The 19,981-nt window shown below is 53.3% G+C and overlaps 8 protein-coding genes across 8 annotated transcripts; 3 read left to right on the top strand and 5 right to left on the bottom strand.

Annotated features, from left to right (window-relative positions):
- The first annotated feature begins 3,043 nt into the window (after positions 1-3,043).
- Positions 3,044-3,632, top strand: N656DRAFT_104246 (uncharacterized protein). Its single transcript, XM_064808484.1, has one exon. The coding sequence runs from the start codon at positions 3,227-3,229 to the stop codon at positions 3,566-3,568; it is 342 nt and encodes a 113-aa protein (XP_064669612.1). The 5' UTR covers positions 3,044-3,226; the 3' UTR covers positions 3,569-3,632.
- A 2,173-nt stretch (positions 3,633-5,805) lies between these two features.
- N656DRAFT_684151 (uncharacterized protein) lies at positions 5,806-7,113 on the bottom strand (the record flags this gene model as incomplete). Its single annotated transcript, XM_064810604.1, has 2 exons — positions 5,806-6,456; positions 6,664-7,113. Coding segments are annotated over 2 exons (1,101 nt in total), but the record flags the coding sequence as incomplete, so codon positions are not given.
- Positions 7,114-9,024: 1,911 nt separating this feature from the next.
- N656DRAFT_710200 (HlyIII-domain-containing protein) lies at positions 9,025-10,147 on the top strand (the record flags this gene model as incomplete). Its single annotated transcript, XM_064811651.1, has 3 exons — positions 9,025-9,627; positions 9,691-9,921; positions 9,983-10,147. 3 exons carry the CDS (start codon positions 9,025-9,027, stop codon positions 10,145-10,147), a joined length of 999 nt encoding a protein of 332 aa, XP_064669610.1.
- A 290-nt stretch (positions 10,148-10,437) lies between these two features.
- N656DRAFT_710384 (uncharacterized protein) lies at positions 10,438-12,704 on the bottom strand (the record flags this gene model as incomplete). Its single annotated transcript, XM_064811670.1, has 2 exons — positions 10,438-11,435; positions 11,489-12,704. The coding sequence occupies 2 exons, from the start codon at positions 12,702-12,704 to the stop codon at positions 10,438-10,440; spliced, it is 2,214 nt and encodes a 737-aa protein (XP_064669609.1).
- A 1,012-nt stretch (positions 12,705-13,716) lies between these two features.
- Positions 13,717-14,868, bottom strand: N656DRAFT_806213 (uncharacterized protein). Its single transcript, XM_064818343.1, has 3 exons — positions 14,637-14,868; positions 14,522-14,564; positions 13,717-14,456 (listed from the first exon to the last, which is right to left on the bottom strand). The coding sequence occupies exons 2-3, from the start codon at positions 14,555-14,557 to the stop codon at positions 13,743-13,745; spliced, it is 750 nt and encodes a 249-aa protein (XP_064669608.1). The 5' UTR covers positions 14,558-14,564; positions 14,637-14,868; the 3' UTR covers positions 13,717-13,742.
- On the bottom strand, positions 14,620-14,886 carry N656DRAFT_709924 (uncharacterized protein; the record flags this gene model as incomplete). Its single annotated transcript, XM_064811628.1, has 1 exon — positions 14,620-14,886. One exon carries the CDS (start codon positions 14,884-14,886, stop codon positions 14,620-14,622), a length of 267 nt encoding a protein of 88 aa, XP_064669607.1.
- Positions 14,887-16,844: 1,958 nt separating this feature from the next.
- Positions 16,845-18,464, top strand: N656DRAFT_753696 (TauD-domain-containing protein). The gene is made up of 4 exons (XM_064813068.1): positions 16,845-17,054; positions 17,115-17,425; positions 17,498-17,919; positions 18,003-18,464. Exons 1-4 carry the CDS (start codon positions 16,893-16,895, stop codon positions 18,248-18,250), a joined length of 1,143 nt encoding a protein of 380 aa, XP_064669606.1. The 5' UTR covers positions 16,845-16,892; the 3' UTR covers positions 18,251-18,464.
- On the bottom strand, positions 18,196-19,811 carry N656DRAFT_103462 (uncharacterized protein). Its single transcript, XM_064808483.1, has 4 exons — positions 19,758-19,811; positions 19,325-19,593; positions 19,222-19,267; positions 18,196-19,173 (listed from the first exon to the last, which is right to left on the bottom strand). The coding sequence occupies exons 2-4, from the start codon at positions 19,518-19,520 to the stop codon at positions 18,339-18,341; spliced, it is 1,077 nt and encodes a 358-aa protein (XP_064669605.1). The 5' UTR covers positions 19,521-19,593; positions 19,758-19,811; the 3' UTR covers positions 18,196-18,338.
- Between the last annotated feature and the right edge of the window lie 170 nt (positions 19,812-19,981).

Below are 19,981 nucleotides of genomic sequence, written 5' to 3'. Positions count from 1 at the left end.
TTCGGATGACTCCAAGCAAGGAGCCTGAGGCGAGTTTCTCACGACGAACCTAAGACCATGAACTAGGCTTCAAATTTTGGCACAGCATCGAATCTTTGGCGAGAGGACTTGAAGCCTTTTTATTGTTCTCCCGCCTCCACAGCACCAGCATCTGCCAGTTGCTAGCTATCGTGGCTCTACCTCTCTTAAGACGACGTTTAGCTTCATCGCGTCAGAGGGTACCTTTAGTTACCTGTTAGGAACACGACTGATAAAATCAACTGTAGAGACTTGTATAGAGGACTTGAAGCATTATTCCAAAGAAGGCAGAGAAGTTGAGGGTCTTTGAAGAATTATATTATGCGCTTGGGGCCCGGGGTATCTGGAGAGCTTGGGCGATCGAGACCCCGTCGTCAAGGAGTGCTCAGACACACACTCTATCTCTCTTTCAGCAGGAAGATGGATGCAGTAGAAGTCCGGTTGCCCATGAGTAGGGAGAAAAACTAGACGTACTGATAATGTTAGCGCTTAGCCCGGTTAAGCAGCTACCTAGGACACTGACAATAACCCGAAGTCGTCTTGAAGTTGTCCTATTCCTTCCAAGCCATATAAGTACATACTATTAAACCACAGTATATTCAATCCCTCATCCAATAGAACAACCAACTACCTGCTCGACCAAAGTCCTAGGTACAAGTACGTAAAAGCATCTCTCAAGCCTGTTTTTGCTACCTCTTCACTACTACTAGTAGCAATTCGTCCAAGTATCCATCAAGCATCAGCTACACGGATTTACCGAGCTGCAGTTGACCGCCTTGCCAGGCTCTTTAGTTGGCGATAGGTCCATGCCGGTTTTGTGATTGTGCAATGTAGGTAGTTGCGGTGTGAAAGATGCCTCGGACTTGCAACTCTGCCAACCACTCACAGAACAAAGAGTGATCAAGAGTCGACATAAGCCCAACGGCGCCAACGGCCCCCGTCTCCGACTGGACGGGATTGGGCTCCGGGCTAGAAGCGAAGAATGACGACGACAATGAGACGACAACACACGGACGTGCAGCTGATCGGACTAGCGTGCCGCTGATACATTTCCGGGGCGCAGCGGATGCTCGAGAGAGTCGGGATTCGAGCTTGGAATCATACCTAACCTGCCACAAGGTAGCATGTATCAAGATTGCTGACTCGCAGTCAATACCTTCAAATTGCCTTGGCAATCTAACGGTAGGATTGAGAGGATTGGCTGCATGAGATAGGAATTGCCGCTTGGCTACTGTTAAAGTAGTACTACTAGTAGTACCTACACAGTGCTATTTGAGTAACACCACACTGCATTTACATGGGGTATTGCCCGGTCCAAAGTTGCAACTCCACGCATCTCTAGAGGATCATTGCTTAAGACTCGCGTCAAGACATGGCATGACGTGACACAGCCAGTTGCGGTCAACCCCACAGGCTCTCGGGAGGCTCTCATCAAGCAGATGGTGTGCTCGACAGTCCGACTCAAAATTACTGTGCTAGGTCAGCCGCAGGAGTGCAGAGTGGGAATCGGCGCAATGCTCCGTGAGCCCGTGAGTTCAAGGGAGACTCTGCACTTGACGCCGTCTGAAGGCTTTGCCGGCAGCCACTGGCAGACACATCTGGCTCCTGAGTGGCCCATCTCGACCCTCACCGCCAGATCAAAAGTGCCGGTACGCCTATAGCTACAGACAATACCAGAGGTAGCCCCCACCTGTAAGGCAGACAGGCCCAACCAATGGAGGGTCAATGGACGGGTTTCCAAAACAGACGACGGGCATAACCTTCGTACATACCGCATTATCTCGCGAATAAGGGAAATTAAAGTGGCTGAGCCAAGCCCAGCTCAGCGCAGCAATAGCGAGCAAAAGATGCAGGACAGCCACATCTAGCCACACTTGCCCTGATACCCTGGTGCTCCCATTGGTGGATGTCTGGCTTTTCGGGCTGGGCGTATCCACGTTTAATTTCCCTTATTCGCGAGATAATGCGGTACATGGCGGGGACATTGTCTGCGCGGCCGCCTCTCAAGAGAAGGCTGGGATTCGTCGGCAGCCCAAAAGAGCGCTAATGCAGACGCTTTACCAACTCGCATCCAGACCCGCTATCGAGCTCCCCATGATCCCCATCCAATGGTGAGAAGCGTCAATGTCACCTTCCCGAACGCTAGGCAGAACTCGCGAGTTCTGTCTTGGATGCAGCGAAGCCACGGCAGAGCCATGGCTGTTGTTCATGGTTGTGGCTGCAGTATGATTGGATGCCCGGGTCGTTGCTGTGGCGATACGTTCAGTGAGTGAGTACCCCCTCCTCCTCTTCAACTGAAGTCTGTTGAAGTTAAGCCGAAGAGGTCGTCTTGACTTGCTAAATGTCCACAAGGATATTAGCTCAGTACAGAGGAATTCCAGGTCGATAAAGTTGCCCTAAGAGGCTTTCCAGGAGAAGTAACTAAACTGACACAACTGAACTCTATCATGGCTTGTCAACAAAGCTCGCCCCTTAGCTAATCAACGCCGCATATCCATAGGATATCAATACTTCAGCTTGGCACCGATTCCACTCTGGATTAAGGAATCTGCGCTTGAAGCAGTGATTTCCTTGACGCCAACGTCTTCCTTTGTGCCATACTTGCTGTTTGAACCTACTAGAAACAGGTTACAGGTAGTTAAGCTAGCTTGATGATTAGCATTCTGCAAGCAAGCGGGTTTGATCCTTTTGGAAACTTCCTTTTCCTTGATGGTAGACTCGGCTCACTTAATATTCGACTGTTTCCACGCTGTGCTCAAGATTCTCACAGCAATACAGTGGATGGCTTTAGTTTGACTTCCAACCCTACTAGGGCTGCCATTGACTCGGTCGAACTTCGTTGAGAGTGTCGACCGTCGAGACTGCTTCTAGTGCAGGTCAGATGGCTTTTCAATTGATAAGTATAAGCGTTCAAGTTGACACAAGCCCTCTGTAATCACATGAGCAATTTCTCTATATCCTAGGACAGGCCTTGTTGAAGTCTGTTCATCCTTTGATGGACGGTAAATCGCATTCTGTTGTCTCTGCGGCTTTGCAATGGCGAGCAAGCTAAAAGAAAGCAACGCCGTTACTATTATACCTTACTCTACATGCACATCTCAAGGAATGATCACCCAGGTTTGATAAGATTGGGACTTTGTGTCCTCACTGTCACAAAAGTCACAGGAAAGGTATCAAGAATGAAGATACGTGTAGGTTGCAAGAGGTGATGGTCCCTTTAGTTCCTAAGATTTTGAACTCCCAACTCTGTTCCTCCCAAGTCTCCTCCTCCTCCTTCCTCCTCCCCCTAACTTATCTCAGCGAGGAGATACCAGTCCAGTCTTCGCTCTTGGAGCAGTCCCTGCACCTGTGCGGTGCCATTCTCAGCTCTTTGTACTCCCACTGCCCCGTGCGGCAGCGGACCTCCTCGTTGTTTGCGTGGGCGGCGCACTTGACGAACACGGCGTTCAGGCTGTGTCCACAGCTGTACCGGATCTGGTACTGGGTGCATACGCGCGGCGGGGGGTCGGGCGCCGTCTCTTTTGTGGGAGAAAGGAGCCGGTCGCCGTGATGAGACATCTGGAGGGAATTTCAGGTTAGTGCTCCGCTCCAAGTTTGCTTCCCAAAGCAGGAGAAAGGCATCACAAAACACATACTGACCGTCAGTTAACGTCCGCAGGAAACAGAGTATTTGTCTTGTTAAGAACGTAGATTTGGGACGAAGAAAACCGTCTGAAGTGGTCTCCGCTTATTCTGTCCAAGTTGAAGCGATGAAAACGCGAGAGAGAAAGACTGCTGCTGTTGAGGATTTTCTTCGAGGGCAGAAACTACCCGCCTTGAAGCTCTCGCTCCGTCAGTCGACGACGACGAGCCCGGCGCCGAGACGGACCCGGTCATCCACCTTTCACTCGAGGGGCACGGCACGGGGATGAGAAGGCATCCTTGCTGGGCCCTTGGTTAGGCCATGTCAAGCATCGACTCTGGGCCAGTCACTCTCGGCTAGCAGAGAGTGTATGACAGGGGCACCGTCAAACCCGTTGTTCTAGGAACATGCTTCTAGGAACATGCTTCTAGGAACATGCTTCGTGAGGGAGCAGAGGCAAGACGGTCGAGACTCAGGAGGTTCTGACGCTTCACGATTCACCTAGCATCACGGCTTGTAAGGGGCAGCCAGTCATTGTTTACCACCCTCACCCACGGCGTTGCAGAGCAGCTGGTCGGCATAAACAAGAGGCAAGTGAAAGGAAGAACAAGGGGGCACTCCTTATAGCCACATTCATTCATCCCAGTCGCATGCCGGATTGGCAAAGACGCCAGCCTCACAGCAATAAGGCACCATGACTGCTGGAACCTCTCGGACAACTGGAGGCAAAATCCATGTATCGACTAGCAGAAGCGTAAACATAGGTAACCTGACTGAATGCCATGGCCTGTAATGTTGGGAACAACCCATGAAAACCGTTGAGAACTAGGCTACGGTCTTCAATGCTCGGGTCTGTACCGAATAATTGTTTAAGCATCTATTGCCCTCAGAGCCGCACATCAGATCAGGACATTTCCTGCGAGCCTTCCGGTTGGTGATTTGGCTCAGGTTCACCAACCCAAAGATCACACGCGGAGCATCACAGAGAAGATACTGAATGACCAAGTCCGCAGAGCCGCCGTTACAGCAAGGATGGTTTCAAAGATCAGATGCAAACACAAGATCAAGCATTGAGCCATAGCAAGTCAAGTCAATCAAGCCTTTATTGAAACGCTGACGGGGGGTCATGACACAAGTCGCGTCATATATCGATACATATCGAGAAAGTAGAGCAAAGAAGAAAGGAAAGGAAGGAAAAAGAGGAGAAAACGTAGTAGAGGTCCCTACTCAGCTACCTTAAGTAGCCAGCCAGCCAGCCCCAAACCATCATCACCCGTTTCCAACCTGCCATCCCACCCCAACAAGGATATCACCTCCTCCCTCTTCCTTTGTCCTGTTTCTCCTTCCACCTTCCACCATCCACCCCATTCAACTACTCACCCCGCCGTACCTTAGTTCGATGGCGTCAAAACCACGGTCCCTTGGCCGAGTACCGGCCAGCCCGGCACCGTGACCCCCATCCCTTGCAAAACGGTAACAAGATTGACCATGATCCACCACATGGGTGCGGGGACCGCAGTATTTCCATAACCACCATACGCCGACTCCAGTACCCGCAGCGTGTCCAGAAGCACCAATTCGCTCTCTTCCGAAGCTGCATCCCTAGGCGATGGCTTGATGGGGCTACCCGGGATGTAGGGATCGGGCGTTATCGGGCCGCCGGGGATGGTGGGGTCGGGCTTCATCGGGCCGCCCGGGATGGTGGGTTGGGGCACGATGGGCCCGCCGGGGATCGGGGAGCCCGGTGTCAGGGTGGTCCAGCCGGCGACCGATTGGCCGCAGAGCTGCAGGGCCGAGACAATGACCTGCTCGACGAGGAAGATGTTGGCCGGCGAAGTAGCCGGGTCGCCGTACGCCGTCAGGAGGGCGGCCAGCGCCGCCCGCAGGCCCATGATGTCGGCTACCTGGCACGTCCTGGTGCCGACCGTGATGGTGTCACTCTGGCGCTTGGCCTTCTCGGCTCCGGTGACGGTCGAGAGCTCGGCGGCGATGCCCTTGGCCGAGCGGTCGACTGGCTCGGTCAAGTAAATGTCGAGGAGATCGGCGATGTGCTGCAGGACGAGCCAGTTGGCAAAGGAGGGCCGGCCCGCTTCGGCAGCAGCTTTGAGCAGCTCGTCGTAGGCTGCTTCGAGGCCGGCAACGTTCAGTTCGGATTGCGAGACGTCGCGCTTGTCCGAGGGCTTGATGATGGTGAAGGTGCCGTCGGGGGACTTGATGATGGTGATGCCGCACCCCTTGAGGAAGGCGGCCAACTTCTGCATTATGATGCGCTCTTCAACCGTGTGCTTGTCCTTGTGCATGAGTGTCTGCAGCGCGATCTCGGCGCCCTCGAGACCAGGGCACACGGATGCGTACGTGCCGACCGAGTCCAGGCTGAAGGCGACGTCGCGCTTGCCGGGCGTAAAGCTGGATCCCGAGCCGGGAGGCGCCGAGATGCTGGTGATGCCGGCCAAATATAGAAGAGCCTCCTTAATCGCCTTGATATCTTCTATGTCATCCCGGCTCTTGTGAGGCTTGTTCTGCAGCTTGATCAGCTGGGCCTCGAGCTCCTCGATCACTTTCTTCTTGTTGTGTTCAGCGTCAGGGGGTAGCTTAAAATCCCGCTTGCCGGGGGTGAAGCTGGATCCCGACCCAGGAGGCGCCGAGATGCTGGTAATACCAGCCAGGTAAAAGAGAGCCTCCTTGATGGCCTTGATGTCCTCGAGGTCTTCTCGTGTTTTGTGTGGCTTGTTCTGCAGCTTGATGAGTTGGGCCTCCAGTTCCTCGATCACCTTTTTCTTGTTGCGTTCGGCGTCAGGGGGGAGCTTGAAGTCGCGCTTGCCAGGGGTGAAGCTGGTTCCTGTTCCAGGCGGAGCAGAGATGTTGGTGATGCCGGCAAGGTACAGTAGCGCTGACTTGAGGGCCTTGATTTCCTGAACATCTTCATCCGTCTTGTGTGGCTTGTTTTGGAGTGCCACTAGTTGCTTCTCCAGCGTCTCGATGACTTTTTTGGTGTTTGAGGCATAGTCGGGCGGGAGTGTGACCCGCTTCCCCTTAGGGACATGGAGAGTAGGCGGGATGAAGCCGCCGGGAAGGGGCGGCAAGAAACATGGGGGTTGCTGTGAAATGGGAATGATCGTCAAGCAGGGCGAGAGGGAGCCTTGGCCAGGGATGAAGATGCCAGTTCCGTCGCCAATCGTAATCTGCCGCTTTGTCGGGGCTGTGGAGGCACCGGATTCCCGCTTCTCTTCACCCGGGCCGGGAATGGGTGGTTCGAACCCGCCGGTGATGGGCGATAAGAAGCACGGGGGTTGCTCGTTGAGCGGTGTATCTATAAGGCAAGGGGGCAGCTCACCGTCGCCGCCCGGGATGAAGATTCCGGTCCCATCTCCGATCGAGATGCTGCCCTGCCGTTCCTCAACCCCCTTTCTGGCTGGTAGGGCCCGGACGGCGCCGAAGCCGATAAGGGATAGAGCAAGCGCCGATCCGACCATAGTTGCGGCTTGCAATGTTTCCAGTCGACTGGAGGCTAGGGGGTGTTATCTTGACAGGCTCTACCGTCGAACAGTGGACCCGTGTTCTCAGAATGGTGACAGGTATTGTCTGTTGATATATCCAACGTCCATCACGGTTTGCCAGGGCGTGCAAACATTCAATCCCTTCGCCATTTCCTGGAAGAAGTATATTTATAGAAGATTGCGATGGCATGTCGTATCCGCCCCGCTCCACAGGCCATGCGAAGAGCAGTGATATGGTCGATATCACGAAATGTTTGTTTGGTGGCGACAATCTCTGAGCAATATGAAATAGATGAAGGAGCGAGGGTAGAAGCCAGACTATGATATGGCTCGGCATATTTAACCGGTAGCTTTCCCCAAGCTCGCTGCTTCTCGACCAGTCTCTCGCAGGTGCCCAGACTTGACAGGAAATCGGCGAACACATAACAAGGTTGCACCCTCATAATTGTGCCTATATCCAGAGCTTAATGCGGCCAGTTTGGGCTGTCGGCGTTCCATTGCCGCGATAAACCGAAATCGACCTGGTATCGAGAGTTGCAAGCACATTTGCTATTTTTGGACGGACATGGCCATCGTGTCAGTGACGCCCGCCCGTTATCCCATGGAATCGGGCGATGTTTTGTTTCCTGGTTTACCAGCCCAAAGAAGAGGAATGGATTCTTCTGCCTGTCGAGTAACCAATATAACTACCTTAGTTTGAGTCAAGACCAAACGGCCCATGTGGTGCAGTATCGAGCAGACAGGCCTCACTTGATGCGGTGAAATCCAGGGGATAAGTAAGGCCTCGGGTCCGATGGTGGGTGAGTGCTGAGACGCACCGGCTTATCGGTATACTGATGCCGATACATCTCTTCCACATCTCGGTTCGCGACCGGTGTGAGTTCTTGCAAGCTGGATCGAGTACTACCTGAGCACACATTCGTGTCCTGGGTTACTGTAACTCTATAAAGTGTATCCATTGGGCAGCGCCAGTGGTTCGCAGCGACGAAGCGGAGGATCAAGGGCCCTGGCAGTCTCCAAGAATAGAAATAAAGTTGGCCTTCGATCCGGGTTTCTGGAGACGTGGCGGAAGAATGACAGGTGTCCGAGCTCCCGTTCTGTTTCCAGGAACAGGAAACAGTCTCGCCGAGGATGGTGCCATTGAGCCATTCAATTTGTCCGCAGGGTGCATCCGGATTCGGGCGTCTGCAGATAATCTGTCAGGGACGCCGTGCAACACTGGGAATCGTCGGGCATCAGTGCGGATTCAGCCTCCGTCCATCATCATTCACCACTCCTTGGCAGAGTTGAGCCGGGGTGTTGTGGTGTTGTTCTTGATCAGATTCGGGCGTTGGAAGATGGCTTCCGCCTGTGCATGATTACCAGACCTCCACAGCGACTGACCACAGTTCTTAGACGGCGCCTGCAACCCAGCTTCGTTTCTGTCAGAAGCTATCGAGTCCCAACACAGCTCATTCGTTGAGCCGAACGACGGGTTGCATACACAATTGCCAGGTAGACAATGCAAAGTGCCAAAGAACAATTGAAGTCGTGGAATTCGTAGCCGTGGTCGAATGGGGGTTCATGATGCTACCAAGTGGCAGCCAGCTGAAAGCCATCTGTTCGATGATTTTCTCGGCCAAGGCAAAGAGTGGAAACTTCGAACTGTGATCGGTGGGAATCCCAACAAAAACTGGAAAAATCCCGAGCAAGCGGGACCGGAAACAGTCGGGGGCGGCCAGGCAGGCACATCCGGATGGGCACGACAAGTATTCAAAGTTAGCAGGAGTGGAAGAGAGGCACTTTGCAAAATTGTTCCACCCTACTTACAATACAGTAACCCAATTCTTTGATTATCTGCCGTGCCGCCAAGAAAAGCTTGATACTTTAAACCGACGTGACAAGAAAATGCCGAGTGGCGCTGTCCAGACCGAGGCGGCGCACCTCCGGCACCGGGCGCCGCAGCAAGGGACTCATCAGCAGCGACAGCGCCGGCCATCAGGAGCCGCCGAAACGCTCGTCGCAGCCGCCAAACATGTCGAGGAAAAGGTTGAATCCGCTCTCTTGGTTCTCTGGGATGAGCTTCCCCACTGGAGGCGGGACAATGCTTTCATAATCCGCGGCTACAGGCAGACAAGCAACAGCGTCCGCGCATCCCTAGCCAGTCTCAGCTATCTGCACAACGAGACGGTCAATATCTGGACCCACCTGCTCGGCGCCGTGGCCTTCGCGGTGGTCGGCGTCCTTCTGCACGCCCTCATTGCTCCGCGCTATGAATCGGCCTCGGACTCGGACGTGCTCGTCTTTGCCTGTTTCTTCGTCGGCGCCTTTCTGTGCCTGGGCATGAGTGCTACATATCACATGCTCTCAAATCACTCTCCCGAGGTTGCCAAATGGGGGAACAAGCTCGACTACACGGGCATTGTCTTTCTGATTGTCGGCAGCTATGTGCCGGCCATGTATTATGGCTTCTTCTGTCATCCGTTCTTGTTGACTGTGTATTTGAGTGCCGTAAGTTCACCTTCACTTCCCATCGTGCCCGAAATACGTGTGTATTTTGACCGTCGGATGCAGATTGTTTTCCTGGGCACTGGCTGTCTCGTCGTCTCCTGGTTCGAGCAGTTTCGCACGCCGGCCTGGCGCCCCTACAGGGCCCTCATGTTTGTTGGGCTTGGCGTGTCCGGAATCGTGCCCATTCTTCATTCCCTCTCCTTCTACGGGTATCGGGAGCTTGACCGAAGGATGGGCCTCAGCTGGGTCATTCTTCAAGGCGGCTTGTACATTTTCGGCGCCTTCTTGTATGTGGTCAGTTTCTCTGCTCTGCGGCACTCGGTGATTGACAGGATTGTTGCTGACATAGCTGTAGGCGCGGTGGCCGGAGCGCCACTTTCCGGGCACTTTCGATATCTGGGGGAGCTCTCATCAGATATTCCATGTTTGTGTGCTTCTTGCAGCGGCAGTGCATTTGTACGGCATGGCTAGGGCGTTTGACTTTCACCACGGCATACTCAACAAGTCAGGGTCATGTTGAGTCGGCTGGTCGCAAGGAATAGACACTGGTAAGGCGATAGATGCGTTTGCAACGATGTTGGTCGGGGTTGGGCAATGCTGCGAGTCAATTCGGACGGGCCTGGAGCGCAAGATACAGCACTACTCATCATCTGTGACTTCTGTGAGTTACAACAATCACTCTCGAATAGTTGCGGTATTCTGATCCAGTTCCCTGATGTCAAGATGTGGCACTGGCGAGATTCGAAGATTGAACAGGAGATATCACGTACGGGATGAGTGCGGGCAGGCTTGGTACCCAGCTGGCATGCCTCACCGCACTCCAAGGTCCATGACTTTGATCAACCCTGAAGCCATTGCGCATGCCGCCCAGCAGCTGAATTGCACGTTTGGGTTCCATGCAATCACCGTCACCCGCGTCAGGGGTTCATGAGTGACCACCCGAGATGCGAGCCTCTCGTCCAGTTCGGCTTCACGGTCGTCATCCTCGTCTTCGCCTTCTCCCGTTGACTTGGAACGCCCCTTCATCTTTCCGGTCCTCTTGATTTTCTCCTCTCGCTTTTTCCTGTCCATTTCCTTCCGCTTCTCCGTCCGCGGATCGTCATTGACCTCTGGAAGGAAGCCCTGCAAGATCCTCACAGCCCCTCTAAGTCTAAGTCCATCGGATCCATTCGTGTTCGCGGGGATTCCCGGCTCGATGGGTCTGTACTCGTGTTCGAATATTCTGATCTTTCGCAGTGGCTCGCCCTTTTGCTTGAAAAGTTTTTGCAGCGCATTGCACGAGAACACAGATCCGTCAGCGCAACCAACAAGGATGAAAGGATGCGTCGCCCCAGCCGAGACGCAGGTCAGAGTATTCGGACCTGTACAGATGCTTCGTGCCTGGCAGAAGAAGCGATGGTGGAGGAAGGCAATAGTAGTGTTGGGTGTTGACGACGGGTAAAGAGCCATGAAACCCTGCATTGGCTCATTCCAGCATAACAGGTTTGGCTGGAAACTAATGGCGGGAACTGGGAAGTATGTGAATTCTGAGCTCGGCTGGGACAAGTCGGTGAGCGTCGCGCACCCGCCGACGGGAATCGAGGCAATCAGGTAAGGATTCGAAGGGTATGCAGAGCAGATGTCGATAACGTAGGTGGTGTGTACGCCAACGCGATGTAGAAGCCGTTGAGGGAAGATCGACCATAGCGTGATAGAACCGTCCGAGTGACCTAACGCAATCCTGTTCGTATTAACCCAACTTAGGCACGTCACATCCACGCTGTAATCATCCAACAGGCCGAGGGTAACCATGGGCGATTCGATCCATCCTGCGGCGAGTCAGAACGAGAATCCTGAGAACAGAGAGCTGGTGGGGACGAACCATAAAAGGGAACGTCGGCGTCATCAGCATACTTAGCATCGATGACCCGAACCTTCCCATCACCACAGAGAACTGCCATGATACCGTACGTGCCAGAGGAATCCAGCGGGACGGGGCAGAACTGGAGGCGTTTGGGTCTCCCCCAGTCAAAGCAATGTGCGCCGAGAAACCTGGGCGGCCGTCGGGAGGGTGAGGCCAACCGATTTTCCGGCATGTCAGCGACGAATTCCCAGAGCTGGATGGATCCTGTCCGTTTCGCTGCTGCTTCTGTGCTCGGGTCTTCGGATTGGGTTGATTCTTGGTCTGAGAATGGGATTGTTGCTATTGCGAGCACTTGAAAATCTTGTCTGGCCGTTGGAGCCCAGGCCGCAGCGAGCGGAATGCCCCCAACATCGAACATCCAGCCATTTGACGTCTGATCGGTTGAATCAGGATCTTCAATAGGAAGGCCTGACGAGGAGAGTGACAGACCCCCGCTCTGGCTGAGCCGGAACTCTTTTTGCTTGTCCCAGGGACCAATGAGCGTAGTGAGATCGCCATCGGCCTGGGGAATGAAAACTTGTGCCTGCTTAGGCGAAAGCGCACGAGTAACCTGGAAATTTGGTGAATTGGTCTGATATGTATCGTACCAAAGAGCTCCCCTTTGCTTGTGATGCCTCTCAAAGCCTCGCGGTAGCCAGGGGCTCGGAATGACGCCCTGCGGATCCTCGGGTGGGAGCATTGGGGGTAGCACTGGGAAGTGTGTCCATCGAATCTCCAAGTCCCAGATAATCTTGATTCTCTGGTACTCTGGGCCGTACATGGCGTCGCGCAGGGCGCTGTATCGAGCGTACCGTCTCAGTGGGCCGGCGTAGACGCGTGTGACGATGCGCGTTTCCAAAGGGTAATGGGGTATCTCATGGAAGTTCTTCCGGCTCTGGACCATGCCGACGCCAGCGTTGCGCTGCTTCTTGGCCTGGGCTGGCTCATCTTTGGCTTTCCCCGCTCCATCATCGTCTGATCTTCCGTCTTCATCGTTGGTGGGCTCAGCCTGTTCTACCTCTTCTTCCTCGTCCTGGTCCTCGTCTACGTCGTGGACAGCCCCCTCTGCCTGGGCATCGAAGTCGTCATCTTTGGATTGATCATCAGGAACAGAGATGGGCTCATCATCGTCATCAAGGGCAAGGTGCTCCTCGACATAGCTTTTTTTGATCCCTCTAGTGCTGCGGCGGCCCATTGTAGATAATCGGCAGTGACTTATTAAAGGTGCCGAGGACGTTCGCTGGCCTCAGTTGGGGATTGGTTCAATTGGTTGTTTTTTCTTCTCTGCCAGTCACAGCTTGTCAGGCAATGGAAGAATAGCTTATCGTTGCAACGGTTGCATGCTGCAAGCAGTTGCAGTCAAAGTGTATGCAATGCCCCTTCCTGTTTTGTGATGCGCAACGAGCCTGTATTCCCCGTCTGTCGATTGTGTATGTTTCCGGCATCACTTTTTCCAGTGGAGGTGAAACTTGGATCGACTTGATGGAATTGGTGGGCTGGACAACATTCGGGTTAGGGTTGTTTGAGGCCTTGTTGAGTCGACTTGAACTTCGTGAAGTTCCATGACTACATAAATCCTCAAGGATGCGCAGATCAGCGCATCACAAAAGGAGGGATTTACATACCCGCTCACAATTGAAGCTAATAGGGATATTCTGGTCATAGTCGGTGCCTCAATCCAACAATCTCCTTCCAGGCGTAACTAGTGTCATACCTCCAAGGCTCGAACCAGCTTTCGATCTGCCAACTCTGCTCACTCTGGCGAATGGACAACTCGATTTTTTCTTTGCCTGTTCAAGATCGCTGCTGTACTAAGTACTCCGTACATGGCTCACACTTGGAGTTGAATTGAAACTGGACAACATTGTATGGTAAATGGTGCAACCCCTGCCCAGGATACTCCTACTCAGCCTCACTCTCCTCATTGTAAGTTTAAGCTTCCATTTCCACCTTCAACTTCATAGTGCGTGCAGATGGTAGCGATTGAGAGCCTATGTTGGGTGCTTCTGAGTGCTATCAACTTGATAGTATCAAGCATGGGCACTATGGGGAAGACATTTGGGCAGAAAAGAGAAAAGAGCAAAGCGAGTTCGATGCCCCTAAACAGTGTGGCTTGCGCCCACCATGCACATCATGTCTTGCACCTCTAACCTCCAGGTCCCATGCATAACTCGTCTAAAGTGGAAATCATAAAGAAAGGGAAAGGAAACAGAGCAGGGCTCTTCCAGCCCCATCAGGCAGGCAATTCCACAGGGCCGATTGGCGCCATGAGTTCCGAGGGCGCTGAGTACCGGCTTTTGGAGGGTGGTATGTTTTCTCGCCGTTGTGCGTGACAAGACATCAACCACGGCCCGCTAGGATCCTGGGGGCGCTGATCAATGAACTGCGGTCTCGGAATAAACGGTGACTTTGGGGGCAAGGCCGGCATCGCCGGCATCTCAACTGGACCCATTTCCTTGTTATTGTGCATTGGAAGTGATGTCTGCGCCTCGTCCAGGCTTGAGCCATTATTTGTATGATTACGTCGCAGGATTATCCATATCGCCGAGAGAGCACCAAGGAGCATGAGCACAGCAAATCCCGTGCCAACCCCAATGCCAATCTTCGCGGCGTCGCTTAGGCCCGAAGAGATTGTATGATCGGCAGCAATTGGGGTCGATGTAGCGGTAATAGAATCGGCAGGGGCGGGTGGTACCGTGGTACGGTAGCCGTGACCACGGAGGAAGTTGTCGGTGCTGTCAACAATGTCGACGATGTTGGTCCTGTCGGGAAATGTGATGGCTCCCACTCTATTCTTCCCCCAATTGTGGCAGGTAGTCTGCCAATTGATGGTATGAATGGCCCTTGGGTAAAAGCGATGGCTGAGGTGGCAGCAGTTGAATGAGGGCATGCGCACCCGTCTCCTTTGGTGATAGTCGCGGGTTTCGCCTTCTCCTTGCACGCTACCCTTCATGTCATTGTTAGCCAATTTACATTTCAGATTCTAGGAAGGTAATGGGTTTAGCGACTCACCATTCGTTGGGTTTGCAGTAGACCAAGCCAGCCCATGGGTATTCTGAAGCAGCCAAGTTAGTGTCTTGGGCCATGCTGGTATCACCTGCTCGAATTCATCACAAGGGTGCCGTACCTCGATACGCTTTTTTGTCGGGGCAGCGATCATCACTGTAGCTTTCGTTGGTGCACGCCGCCAGGTACGTCGTTCCATACTCGTCGCTGTAGCAGGCGTTGTCGACTAAGCACTTGTTTCCTGCCGAACAGCAATGAATGTGCCCAAACGCGGCGTTACCGCAGGGAATGAAGTAATTGTCGGCCAGCTTTCCCTTCGCATAGTAGCAAGTGCCGTTGCTGATGAGAAGGTCTGTCTTTGTGTCACCCATCATGTGCGCTTACTTTTCCCCGACGATCAAGTCAGTACAGGGTAATAATCTCGGCGCCTTGGGATTTGGCTGTAAGTTTGAAGTGTGAATTGTAAAGCTCTGGAGTAGATCTGTGAGAACTGGAACTTGGTGGGTAAGAACCATGTAAGGTAAGGAAGGAAGGTGCTACCTTAGGGGACAATGGCACAGTGGAAAGAACCGAAGGATAAGGTAACCAAGTTGGGCAGGGGAAATGATGGAAACTTCCTTGAGGATTCAAGCGTCTCCCTTCACGATTGTTGTTGCCAGTGCGGTATTGTGAAACAACCTCAATACCAGCTTCTTCTGGCTATTGTAGGTAGTCCTCGTGACACGCGCTTGCCCGATCAGATGAAATTCTGTGCTGTCAGGACGTCATTTTGTCCCTGTATCCCCTACCTGTGTTGTGATTACCGATAATTTAGCTCGACCTGGGAATACCGTAAAGACGTTGCCTGTGTGCTTGTGTTAGGTACAGGTAGGTAGGTAACCCAACAATGCTGCTACACATGGCGCATGTGATGCAGACGGGGTATCGTAAGACAGTTTACACACTGATTAGTATCTTGTGAAAGGCAATCTTCCAATCATCGAGGCTAGAAGTCAAGGATTCCCATTCCGCTAGGTACACTTGTGCGCTTCCTATAACTCTTGTTCCCTCCCTATCATAGGGCGCGAGCCCTCTCCGGCCAGCACCGTGACATAACCCATTTTTATATTATCAGGCTTCATTGTGTATGCCCATGTTTAACATTACCATCAATATGCAATTAACGTGCCTAAACGGTGGGTAAAATAGCGGATTCTCGGTATAGTTTCTGCCCGTTTCCAGGAGAGCAATGGTAGTTGAAACGGTCCCCTGCCTCCGTCCATCCATAATACAGTTAAGACGTGGAGGTACCGGTCTATAATTAAGTTCGGACGGTGAGCTTCAACAAGGTTCTGGCAGTCCTACAGGAGACACCGACAAGTCCTATTACTACGAATCATGTCATCCGAAGAGATTTCAAGGTGAATGTGTTGAGTGCTCTTCTATCAGCCCCGAGAGGCTCACCATGAACACTCTTTTAAATACCTATCCAGGCAACAGGCTATAGATTTATATCTAGTCTTCGATTAGCCAATACCATTGAGAGAGCATGGAAGTGCCGAATCTAATACTACATGTAAAGGTTTGGAATCACAGGCTGGCAGCGAAGGACATATATCAATCATCTGGTGTCGACCATAAGTGACAAACAGGTACCGTCCTTTTCCAGGCTACTAAGCTAATCGTAGAGGCAAACATTATGACTTAGAAAACAGAGAGGGGTCAGTAAGACTATCATTAGACATGATGAAATCCAGACTGATATCCTCAACTTCCAAGTTGCCCTGCAGTGTCCCGTCTGGTCCCATGTCCAACCCGTAAATGCAGTCAGCGCTAGCTACTAGTACGTATCACCGATTACAGACCATGAACAAGACTCGATATCAACCTAGAGAATGACGTGCTTCTCTCCTTGGGCAGGTCGTATAGACGTGCCGAGCACATGCCACCTCCAAATGGATCGACGGAACACGGCAGAAGCACCCGCAATGGCGCGATCCGCTCCCGATCTAACATCACCACCCTCCGCAAAACTGACCCCATCAAGCACCTGCCGGAGCCGGCCGAGGTTCTCAGTGATTCTACCATACTTAGTCCAACACCCGTCATATCCGTAACTAAACCCGAGACTATCAATGACGATGGGAAGCTAAGTCTTATCTGAGCAATTCGATTGCTTCGAGAGGAATGCCATGATTGGAACGCACCAAAAGTACGCAATACAATCCATGCTGCTATGTCATTGCTCGCGCATCACTTCGCTAAGGGGGATGGTTCAGGAGATGAGGGATCTATAAAAGGGAGACACTGACAGTCTCGCGTTGCTTGGAAGTCCACTGCAAGTGACTTTGAGAATCAGTCTCATACAGATACAACCAGTACCCAACTGCCACTCGAAATGGCCCCATCCGCGGTAGAAGTACAGACTAGTACAACCACGGTCCCAGACCTGGCAACTCTAAGGCTTCAGGCGCCGCACAGCAGCCCATACAAGGAACTGGCAGCCAACAAGGTCGATGCTGAGGCGGAGGCTGGGCTGAAAGGCCACAAAGCAGCCAAAGTGAGCGACACCAGCAGTCCAACCATCATGACAGACTCCTTTGCTGACAAACTTCGACAGTACCCTCACTACCTCCCAACCTGGAACCGTGACGAAAAGTACCCACCGCTACAGCCGTTTGAGCACTATGAGCACGGTAAGGACGCCGACACCTCGTACCCAAACTTGCTCCCTTCAGGGGTCACCGTGACGCACCTCACGCCGACCATTGGCACCGAGATCAAGGGTATCCAGCTTAGCGCACTCAACTCGGCCGGCAAGGACGAACTGGCCCGGTTTGTAGCCGAGCGCAAGGTAGTCGCCTTCCGCAACCAAGATTTTGCCGATTTGCCGATTGAGAAAGCCCTGGAATTCGGGTTATATTTTGGGCGGTAAGCGACCCTCCTCACGGCGTCGGCGGCCCCTGTGATACGTCACACCCCCATGCCTGACTCCAAAACCAGCCATCACATCCACCCCACCTCCGGCGCGCCGGCAGGCTACCCAGAGATACACGTCGTGCACCGCGGGGCGGGGGACGACAGCGTGGACAAGTTCTTCGCGGGGCGGACGAGCACGGTGGCGTGGCACTCGGACGTGTCGTACGAGCAGCAGCCGCCGGGGACGACGTTCCTCTACGTGCTGGACAAGCCCGGGACCGGGGGCGACACGCTGTTTGTGGACGCCGCCGAGGCCTACAGGCGGCTCAGTGCGCCCTTCCGGCAGCGCCTGCACGGCCTGCGGGCCACCCACTCCGCCGTCGAGCAGGCCCAGGCGTCGCTCGCCCGCGGTGGCATCAAGCGCCGCGAACCCGTCGTCAATGAGCACCCCATCGTGCGCACCCACCCTGCCACGGGCGAGAAGGCCCTCTATGTCAATCCGCAGTGTAAGTCCCCTCCGGTCCTGCGTCTGGGAAGGGCAAGACCTCTTGGGAAGCTTGGTTCGATTGACAAGTTTTTATGTCACCAGTCACCCGCGATATTGTGGGACTCAAAAAGGAGGAGTCCGACGCTATTCTGAAATTCCTCTACGACCACCTTGCCTTTGGCGCTGACTTTCAGGCGCGAGTCAAGTGGGAGGAGGGCACGGTCGTGGTTTGGGACAACCGGGTGACGCAGCACTCGGCCTTGGTTGACTGGAGGAGTGGGGAGCGGCGGCATCTGGCGAGGATTACACCCCAGGCCGAGAGGCCGTTCGAGACGCCCTTTGAGGGATAGCCTTCTTATATCGCGATACTGGTGGTACTTCATTTTGGTTCTGTCACGTTGAATGTGTGGCGCATGTCTCGCGACCGTTCAGCCGTAGCTATATGAAGGGGATTTCGTTGAGAGATGCAGTTTGGCTCTCAGATGACTTGATGGCATTTTCGCGGATCTTTGATTCGCGTCGTCGTTTTTGCTCTGTGCGACGGGACCGTAGGCGGGAAAACAGATCGTCGTCTTCGTCACTGGTGTTTAGAATGGCATCACCTGTGCGACCCGCCGGTCTTTGATGGTTGAGTACGCCACTAAGTTCAATATTATGGGTTTGAAACTCGGCTTTTATTTTGTCAGTAGCTCCTGTAGGTGTGCCTTGTCGCATCAGTGCCCTTCCCGCCCTCTGCTCAACCTTCAATGGCCAGGGAGGTTGGTCGTAGAGATTGTTATCCAAGTCCGGCGTAGGCTCCCGCTTGGCAGAAGTGTCTGGACGCCCCGACCGCCTCGTTGGGCTGGCCTCTGTCAGTCTTGGAAAGCCCGCACTGACTCGTGTGCCAGCACCAGATAAAGTCAAAGGCGCCGCGAGCTTGCGCGGACTATCCATCAAGCCCTGCAAAGATGTTGGCTGACGCGGCCGAGTTGATTCGTCTTCACTTGTTAAGTTGTCACCAGCCGCTCGTTTGCCCAGCACCCTTGTAATGCCCTTCCGCTGTTTGGCTGCGGTGTCAAGGGCAGCGTGGCGCCTCTTCACCAGGTCCGTCATCTCGCCCGTGACCGGGCGTGATATATTCTGAATGGTTTCGGCATTCTGCGACTTTGCCTGGTTCTTCAGTCGCTGGTACTCGACAGTGTGGAGGTGCCGCGTGAAGTCGCCGGCCACTGCGAGGAATTCGTCTTCAACCATACGATACTTGTCATCATGGTCAATGCCCTCTATCATGAATCTGCTGGCATCAGCACTAACGCCCTTGTCCGTGTTGGGAACGACATACTCTTCTTTGAGTGGCTCTGGGGGTGGCGAGGTGGACGGAGATCGAACTGGGGACATTAGCGCCAGCCAAATTCACCAGAGAAGCAGGAAATGGGGGAATGTACTCGGTGTGCGACCCAAACTGAGCCTTGATTTACTGCTAGAGCCTGGTGTTGCCTCTGTTTTCGGGGTTGGAGTGGGGCGTGGACGTGGATTAGGACTGTGGGTAGCCGACGAAGTAGCCGTGGCCGCAAGTTTTGAATGCGATGAAGCTTGGGGGGTTGTCGCACTCTTGATTTTCCAGGGAAGTTGGCGAGGCATGCTGGGGTTTGGTATGCAATGGACATGGATTCACATCGCAGGCAGCAGCTCAGTTGAACGGATCAAGCTGTGCCTGAACCGGTCGTAATTGATTAGTAGATTGTCATTGAAGTAGCTGGGTACCGAGATGAAGAACGAGGTGGCTTATAGAAAGTGCAACTTCTATGAGCAGAGACACTGGCAAAATATAATAAATGAGTCTGCTCATGAAGAGCTGTGAGTTGCGTGCTGACCTACTGAAGTGAGCATGCTCGGCAGGTTCGATCGAGCCTTAGAGATGATGAGTTGACGTTGAACAAAGTATTGACTGCCGTGAATGTTGGGCACTGATGTGGGCCAGAGAAGTGTTTGCTTAGTCATCCAGGAAAAAATACTAGTACGTATGAGAATCTTGGTAATTACGGAGGTCTTGTCCTAGTACCGCATGTACTCAGCCGATTTGGAAATACGACGCTACTCCA

Source organism: Canariomyces notabilis (genome assembly GCF_033297395.1).
Source record: "Canariomyces notabilis strain CBS 508.74 unplaced genomic scaffold N656scaffold_12, whole genome shotgun sequence".
Taxonomy (NCBI): domain Eukaryota; kingdom Fungi; phylum Ascomycota; class Sordariomycetes; order Sordariales; family Chaetomiaceae; genus Canariomyces; species Canariomyces notabilis.
The sequence above is the reverse complement of the archived record's forward strand: the minus strand, read 5'-3'. Positions and strand labels throughout refer to the sequence as shown.